This window comes from Oncorhynchus keta, chromosome 4, assembly GCF_023373465.1.
Source record: "Oncorhynchus keta strain PuntledgeMale-10-30-2019 chromosome 4, Oket_V2, whole genome shotgun sequence".
NCBI classification, from domain to species: Eukaryota; Metazoa; Chordata; class Actinopteri; order Salmoniformes; family Salmonidae; genus Oncorhynchus; species Oncorhynchus keta.
This window is the reverse complement of record NC_068424.1, coordinates 38,867,691-38,877,029: the sequence shown is the minus strand read 5'-3', so window position 1 is coordinate 38,877,029 and position 9,339 is coordinate 38,867,691. Positions and strand designations below refer to the sequence as shown.

General features: G+C 41.6%; 1 protein-coding gene across 1 annotated transcript in view; it reads right to left on the bottom strand.

Annotated features, from left to right (window-relative positions):
- Positions 1–312: 312 nt before the first annotated feature.
- LOC118374690 (zinc finger E-box-binding homeobox 1-like) overlaps positions 313–9,339 on the bottom strand; it is a 91,154-nt gene continuing 82,127 nt past the window's right edge. Inside the window, exons 8-9 of the mRNA XM_035761173.2 lie at positions 4,280–4,460; positions 313–3,348 (exon numbers count right to left, since the gene is read on the bottom strand). Of these exons, the coding sequence (XP_035617066.1) occupies positions 2,438–3,348; positions 4,280–4,460 (1,092 nt within the window). The 3' untranslated portion in view covers positions 313–2,437. The remainder of the gene's footprint in view (positions 3,349–4,279; positions 4,461–9,339) is intronic.

Below are 9,339 nucleotides of genomic sequence, written 5' to 3'. Positions count from 1 at the left end.
TGTGGTCAGCATGTTAGTGCCAGCATCAGTTTTTGGTGGTAAATAGATGGCTATAGCATGCTTGACATTGAAAGGTCATTTTCAATTGAGCCTACATCTGCAGCGTTTACCTTGAATCGGCAGTATGGGACGGCCGCTGTTTTGGTTTTTGTTTTTGTTTGGTTGACAGAGCAGAGCTGGGGAATGTCTCGCTTCGTGGTAAAAACAATTGCAGTACACGTCCTGCTGTTCTATCGCGCATGCAATAATGGGAAAAAGCCTAAAGCTTTATTTCGCAAGCTAATATAAGAAATAGATCAACAAACAAGGGGGTATGTAATTGATGTATTTTATTGTGAGATGGGGAGTCATAAAAGAACAAAAGCACAAACTATCACTATAAAAATGATTGTGGATTAAAACAGGGACATACAAAAAGAGGTTGTGGCCTTGACGTAGCAGACATACAAAGTTCAAATTGGCACAAATAAAACAAAAAAAGGTCAATATTATTTTGGCTTGGCAAAAGGACAGATTCATGGTTAAGGATCATCTGTCAATACAACAGCACACTCATGCTATTAGACATACAGTTAGTTCTCAAAGAGTTTCAGTAGCTTCATATTAAAGTGGGCAAAAGGTAAAAACTAACATGAGAATTAATGGATGCAGGAAGGTGACATGTTCCAATTTCCTGCTTGTGGGGTGTGTTGACAACTTGAGATAGCAGTACATTTTTATTTTTGTTCTTAAAACATACTTACAAAATGCCAGACTTTTTTATGTGCCAGCTTTGTTGTAGTCATTTTACCTTTCAAATTATTTTCATACTAAAATATATTATTGTATTAATACAAACTACAGTATTGTACACTACACTGTAATAAATAACCATAAAGAAATATAAAAAAATAAGACACATAAATACAAAAGTGATCTATAACTAAACAAATAACCCATATCATTGGGAATGGTAATAATACCGACATTGCTGAAAACATACAGTACACACATTTAACATATTACAAAAAAACATCAACAACAAAATAATACTGACAGGTAAAAAATATTGTCTGAATAACCATTCTGGTATCATATTTGCCTACTTTTGTTACCTGAAGAGAGAGTTTCACAAGTGTTAAACAAGTGCACTGGGACTGGACTGGGGAAAAGGATACATTTCAAGGCAGGAAATACTTCAAAATCATGTTTCATCATCCCGTTACAAGTCCTTTTGCCATTGATTGCTCTGATTATAAAAGAGGCAGATTTTTATCTCAAATATATAATTCCGGTCTAAATTATAAGTCATGGTAATGCTATCTTCTACAACATCAGGACTAGTGGTAGTGGGCCAAAAACAGTAGATCAGCTGAAAGAGTTGACATGTTTGAGCTACTATCAAATCTGGGCCTTAAAACAACCTGACAACAGCTGCTAAGGAGAAACAGCAGTATGCAATGGCACTTTTGATATGCATGGTGTATTTAAAAATTTAAAAAAAAAAAAAATGTTTTGCATAAGGCTGGGAGTGGTAATAGGGTCCAGGGCTTAAGGGTCAAATGATCTCTAGGCCTAGATCATGAATGTTCTTCTTTATTCTTCTGCTTGATCTGATTCAGTAATGATTTATTAAATGAACAAACAAACTAACAAAACAATTAGAACAATGTGTCATTGCAGACTTATGTACCTCCTTCCATACTCCCCTTGACGTCTTCTTCATCTATAAGGTAATAATCAACTACTGGAACATCATCATGGCTGAACTTCATCACCTTACAACAGTTTATCTTTAAGGCTCACAATCCATGTAAAACAAACAAAAGGTATGCTAACATTATCAGCTAACGTGCTGATGCTGTATACTGTAGGTCTAGTGCGATAATACTGAAGGGTAGACAACACATAACTGTTAGAGCCATAAGTAAACCAAGCCACTTGTAGTGCACAGGATCTTTTTTCTCCCCTCCAACTTAATAAAATACAGATTTTTTTTGTTCATTGGCAATAAAAAGGTATAGAAATCTCTCCCAACTGTACAGCTTTTTAAAGGTTAAAATATGAATGATAACACTGATAAAAAGAAATGACCCAAGGTTGTTTTAGTAATAAAACATTATCTAAAACGTGTCGGTTCTAGCTTACAAAGTCCGTATAATGCATTTTTTGTCTTTAAACTTTGTTTTTGATTTTTACAAATACATTTTCTAACACTGAAAATGGTTTCTCCTTCTGTGGAATAAGTCACTAGTATTTTTTTCAGGCACACCTGGATTCATACACAGTAGTGAACTGAAATGCAGCATCCGTCAGAGCAACCCAAACGTTATCCCTTTTCTTTCCCCCAACGTCATGGGGAGAAAAAGGATCCTTCCATTTCATAGAGGAAGAAACACAGGTCTGCTTCCTCCCTGTTTTATTTTGTATCTCCTTTTGCTCTGGTCGGTGTTTGGTTCTAGTCTTCTGAAACAGTGTTCCCGTTTGTTTCACCTTCATTCTCTTTCATGACCTCCCCTGATTCTTCCTTCTCCTCTGAGGTCACCGCTTCCTCTGTGTCCATTGTCTCTTCCTTCACCTCCTCCTGAGCCTGCTCTGACTGCTCCTCCTCCACTTCCTTCTCATCCTGCTCCTTCTCTCCTCCATGTTCCTCCTCTTTCTCACGGTTCTCCTTCACCTCCTCTTGCCTTGTATGTGCCTTTTCCCCTGTAACCTCCTTTTCTTCCTGCTCTTCCTTTACTTCAACCCCCACTAACACCTCCTCTTCCTCTTCTTCTCCTTCCTCCTCTTCACCCCCTACCACGATTCTCTTCACTCCTTGCTTTTCCTCTTCTGCATTCTCTCCACCCACCTGACCAGTGTCTTCCCCCTCCTCCTCTCTCTCCTCCTCCTCTTCCCCTCCCTCATCTCCTATCCGTACCACTTGTATATCATCCATATCCAGAACGCTGTCCGGATCTCCCTCCACCGCCTCCCCTGCCACTGTCTCCATGTCCTCCTCATCACTCTCCTCCTCCTCCTCTCGGGTGCTGCTCCCTCGCTCATCCGAGTCCAGGTGGGAGGGAGGGGAAGAGGTGGGCCTACTGTCTGACTGCTCCGGCTGCTCCCCTTCCAGGCCCAACCCCACGGGGCTCTCAATCTCCAGCACTTCCTCCCCTACACCTCCCTGACCTCCTCCCTGCGCCTCCTTCTTGCAATAAGAGTAGCGGTGGTTCATGTGCTGGGAGTAAGAGCCTGAGTGAGAGAAGCGCTTGCCACACTTGTCGCACTGGTAGGGTTTCTCTCCGGAGTGGAGACGCATGTGTTCTATCAAGTGGTGCTTGTGTTTGAAGGCCTTCCTGCAGATGCCACACTCGTGGGGTCTCTTGCCTGTAGCACGGGAGAAAACAAATATACAGTAAATAAAAAGATATCTCAGACAGAAATTGATAAATCATTCAGGGCAGGATTATTGTTGAGTGAAATCTTCTCCTGTCAAATTGTTTTAATTCCCCAGACAGTTGTGCTTGTAAAACAGTTTGTTATAGCGCCAAAGGTCGGTGAAATCTATATTATTTATCATCACGTATCCATGGGAAATATCTTAAAACAACACACAACAAAAGAGAAATCCGACCAGAAATGCTTCAGGGTTGAAGGCTGAACATTACACCAACGAGAGGAACGGGTAGTTCCAGGCTAAGTGAAGTCACTTGGATATAAAACTGTGATTCTACGCCAGGTATCAAAGTCATAAAGACAGAACGCCTCAGAGTGGGTTGACCTGTGCTTGGCCACAACACTACCCATGTTCTCATGTAAAATTACTAACAGAGCTCTTTTGCAACATCCCTCCAACATTTCACATGGGAAGGTAATGTCGTTGGCAGTGGGAGCTTGGCGGCAAGCAATTCCCAGGCTTTACAGCATGTGTGTGTGTTTGAATGAGTCTGTGTATGTGTTTGCGTGTGTATTGGATAATAGCTACCCAATATTGTGTGTATGTGTATTGGAGGTGTCCTCCACCCTTCTGCAATACACAATAGTAATGACAACACTGCAGTCAGTCAGTGTGTGATTTCTGAAATTACCCCCTTCAGTTTCACTTTGCCTCATATTTCCCTGAGGTTTCCCTGGGGAGGTGCAGTAAGGATGATAATCAGTAGGTATGAAATGGAAGAAAACAGTCTGAAACGGGGAGGTACTATCTCAACTTTAACCAATAACAAACACTCGCGTTCATTTTCAGTTGCAAAGTGATTCGCTACGTTGCACCCTAATGAACATGACCCAGATTTGATTGCTCTAGTTCCCGACGTACCTGTGTGTTCGTATTTATGTCGGAGCAGAGAGCTGCTCTTCTGGAAGACCTTGTCACACAGGTCGCAGGCGTACAACCCACTCTCCATTTTCCTCATCTTATTCCTGGAAGGGGTGGTGTCTGAGTCATTCTGCTCCTCCATGGTATACACGCCCTCTGAGCTTGTGTCCTGACGCTCCTCCTGAACAACAAATATAAATACATGTGAATATACACTCGGCCATTTTATTAGGTACAACACCCCATTCATAAAAATGGTTCGCTCCTACAGACAGTGAGTCATGAGGCTGTGGCTTGCTATATAAAAGCAGGCTGACAGGGACTGCATTTCAAAATCAAAGTAGACAGCCCTCTGCCCTGTAATGATGTTTAACATCGTCACATTCCTAATGTACCTTAAATGACCCTCGCCAAGCGAGGGAGAATGATGATCGGAGAGGTAACGTCCTTGGTGTAAATCTGGAAGTTGAGCTTTAAAAACAACCAACCTAAAGCTATTAATGTACCTCCTAGTAAGCTAACATATCTTGCTAGCACTCCTGTCAGGTAGCTAGCTACAGTTACCCATAGCTGGCTAGCTAGTTTTATACTTTGGTCATTTATTCCAATACATTTCAGAATTCCCCAAAATATGTTTATGAATCTAGCTACGTTTTATAAGCTCCTCACTATGAGACTAAGCCAATTTGCCAATGGTAAACTCCATGTCTATATATATTTTTAGCAAACTAGCTTCATACCGTTTTTTGACATGCGAAAATGCAGCCTTGTTGATTAATTTGACACTTTGCGGCCACCAGAGTTTGACATGTGACTACAGTTTGCTACTTTTAATTGTGGGTTTGCTACATTGAATTGTGGGTCATATCAACCCCGCAAGTGACCAAAGTTGTTCACTCACTCCCTCGAGCTAAATCGAGGGGGCAAGGTAAGTGAATTGGACCTCCACTGAAGATGGCAATCAAACTGCATCCGGTTTCGATGGGGATTCCCCCAAGGGAAAGTGGCTGGCGCAATAGCTGAGGGGGTAAAAATATTTTTTGGGGACTCCAGCCAGGCATTCAGTTACTGTTTGATTGAACATTCGAATGAGTAGAACGAGTGACCTAAGCAACTTTGAGCATGGTATGATCGTTGGTGACAGCCGCAGGTTCCAGTATGTCACAACTGGCCAGCCTCCTGGGCTTATCACGCACGACAGTGTCTAGGGTTAGCGAGAATGATGCGACAAACAAAAATCATCCAGTCAGCGGCAGTTATGTGGGAAAAAACAGCTTAATTATGAGAGGTCGAAGGAGAATGCCAGGAATCATGCAAGCTAACAGGCAGCCCACAAACAGGCGAATAGCGGCACTGTAAAACAGTAGTGTGCAGAACGGCATCTCGGAACACAAAACTCGCCAGTTCTTGTCATGGATGAGCTATTGCAGCAGACGACCACACCGGATTCCACTCCTATCAGCTAAAAATAAGAAGAAGAGGCTCCAGTGGGCGTGCGATCACCAACACTGGACTCCCAGTTTCTGATGCGTCATGTTAAAAGCAGAAAAAGGATTTGGTGTAAGCAGCATGGCCCCATCCTGCCTGGTGTCAACGTTACAGGCTGGTGACAGTTTTGTAATGGTGTTGGAAATGTTTTCCTGGTACACATTTGGTCCTTTGATTCTAACTGAGAATCCATGTCCCGAAGAATTCAGGCTGTTCTGAAGGCAAAGGGGGGTTCGAACTGGTACTCGATTGGTGTACCTAATAAACTGAGTATATGTTATATAATGTATTAGAAAGACGTAATCATGTGATTATTATAACGGTCTGAGCTGATGTTCAGCCTTTCCTCCTTGGGATAGAAGGGAATAAAATCAAATCAAATTTTATTGGTCACATACAAGTGATTAGCAGATGTTATTGTGGGTGTAGCGAAATGCTTGTTCTTCTAGCGCCGACAGGGCAGTAATATCTAACAAATTGCACAACATATACACAAGAAGCTAAGTAGAAATGAATTAAGACTATATACATATGGACGAGCGATGTCAGAGCGGAACAGACTAATATACCGTAGAATAGTATAGAATACAGTATATACATATGAGATGAGTAATGCCAGATATGTAAACATTATTAAAGTGACTAGTGATCCATTCCTTAAAAAGCACTTCATGATGACAGAGGTGAGTGCTACTGGGCATAGTCATTAGGTTCAGTTACCTCTGCCTTCTTGGGTACAGGAACATTGGCGGCCATCTTGAAGCATGTGGGGACAGCAGACTGGGATAGGGAGAGATTGAATATGCCCGTAAACACACCAGCCAGCTGGTCTGCGCATGCTCTGTGGACGAGGCTAGGGATGCCGTCTGGGCCGGCAGCTTTGCGAGGGTAAACACGGTTAAATGTTTTACTCACGTTGGCCACGGAGAAGGAGAGCCCACAGTCCATGGTAGCAGGTCGCGTCGGTGGCACTGTGTTATCTTCAAAGCGTGCGAAGAATGTGTTTAGCCTGTCCGGAAGCAAGACGCCGGTCTCGGCGACGTGGCTGGTTTTCCTTTTGTAGTCCGTGATTGTCTGTCGTCCCTGCCACATACGTCTCGTGTCTGAGCCTTTGAATTGCAACTCCACTTCTTCTCTAAACTGACATTTAGCTTGTTTGATTGCCTTGCGGAGTGAATAAATACACTTTATATTCTGCCATATTACCAGTCACCTTGCTATGGTTAAATGCGGTGGTTCGCGCTTTCAGTTTCGTGCGAATGCTACCATTTATGCACGGTTTCTGGTTAGGGTAAGTTTTAATAGTCACCGTGGGTACTACATCGCCTATACACTTCCTTATAAAATCAGTGTATGTGTCTAGATTATTTTCGCAAGCTACCTGGAACATAACCCAGTCCAAGTGATCAAAACAATCCTGAAGTGTGGATTCCGACTGGTCAGACCAACGTTGAATAGTTCAAAGCATGAGTACTTCCTGAGTTTCTGCCAAAAGGACGGGAGGAGCATGATGGAGTCGTGGTCAAATTTGCCAAAAGGAGGGCGGAGGAGGGCCTTGTAAGCATTATGTAAGTTTGAATAGGAATGGTGGAGTCTTAGCAGCACGAGTAGTACAGTCGATATGTTGATAGAACAGTGGCAACCTTGACCTCAGATTCCCTAGTTACAATAAAGGCAGCCTCAGGATATGTGGTTTCCAGTTTGCATAAAGTCCAGTGAAGTTCTTTGAGGGCCGTCGAGGTAACGGCTTGAGGTGGGATATAAAGGGCCGTGGCGATGTAGGAGGAGAATTCTCTTGGGAGATAATATGGTCGGCATTTAATTGTGAGGTATTCTAGGTCGGGTGAACAAAAGGACTTAAGTTCCTGTATGTTTCTAGAATTACACCGTGAGTCATTAATCATGAAACACACCCCTCCGCCCTTCTGCTTCCTGGAGAGATATTTATTCCTGTGTGCGCGATGTACTGAGAATCCTGCTGGCTTTACCTACTCCGACAGACTATCCAGAGAGAGCCATGTTTCCGTGAAACAAAGGATGTTACAGGCCCCGATGTCTCTCCGGAAAGAAATCCTTGCTCCATGCTCATCAACTTCGTTATCCAAAAACTGAACATTAGCGAGTAATATACTTAGAAGTGGTGGGTGATGTGCGCACCTCCTATGTCGAACCAGCAGGCTGCCTCGATTGCCTCTCCTCTGCCGGCGATGTTTTGGCTCGGCCTCTGGAATAAGTTCAATTGAACAAGTTCAACGCAGGTTGCTGGATCGAATCCCCGAGCTGACAAGTCAAAATATCTGTCATTCTGCCCCTGAACAAGGCAGTTAACCCACTGTTCCCTGGTAGGCTGTCATTGTAAATAAGAATTTGTTCTTAACTGACTTGCCTAGCTATATAAAGGTTAAATAAAATTAAAAATTGCTCTGAGGAGAGTGAGTAAAGGATTTGATACAGGAAAGTTGTAATGCTGGTAGTTCTGATGAGTTAAGGCTGCTCTGATATCCAATAGTTCTTCCCGGCTGTATGTAATAAAACAAAACATTTCCTGAGCTAATAATGCAAAAGAATTGTCCATAAAAAAAACAAAAAGAGCAAAGTTTCCTAAGAGCTCGTCGCGATCCTGCCATCTCTGTTGGCGCCATCTTACTTATATGTGATTTACGTGAATATACAGTACCAGTCAAAAGTTTGGACACACCTACTCATTCAAGGGTTTTTCTTTAATTTGACTATTTTCTACATTGTAGAATAATAGTGAAGACATCAAACTATGAAATAACACATATGGAATCATGTAGTAACCAAAAAAAGTTAAACAAATAGAAATATATATATATTTGAGTAGCCAATATATAAAATATAAAATATAAAATATTGAGTTGCCTTGATGACAGATTTTCACAATCTTTGCATTCTCTCAACCAGCTTTTAAAAAAAACTTTTATTTAACTAGGCAAGTCAGTTAAGAACAAATTCTTATTTACAAACCTAAAGTTGTATTACAAAAGTAGTTTGAAATGTTTTGGCAAAGTTTACAGGTAACTTTGAGATATTTTGTAGTCAAGTTGCACAAGTTGGAACCTGTGTTTTCTGGATCAAACGCTCCAAATAAATGTACATTTTGGATATATATCGATGGAATTAATAAAAAAAAGGACCATTTGTGATGTTTATGGGACATATTGAAGTGCCAACAAAAGAAGCTCATCAAAGGTAAGGCATGAATTATATTTTTATTTCTGCGTTTTGTGTCGTGCCTGCAGGGTTGAAATATGCTTTTCTCTCTTTGTTTACGGAGGTGCTATCCTCAGATAATAGGATCGTTTGCTTTCACGGAAAAGCCTTTTTGAAATCTGACATGTTGGCTGGATTCACAAGTGTAGCTTTAATTTGCTATCTTGCATATGTGATTTAATGAAAGTTTGTTTTTTATAGTAATTTATTTGAATTTGGCGCTCTGCATTTTCCCTGGCTTTTGGCCAGGTGGGATTCTGGTGTCCCACATATCCCAGAGAGGTTAAAACATGAAGGTCAGTCAATATGGAAAATTTCAAGAACTTTGAAAGTTTCTT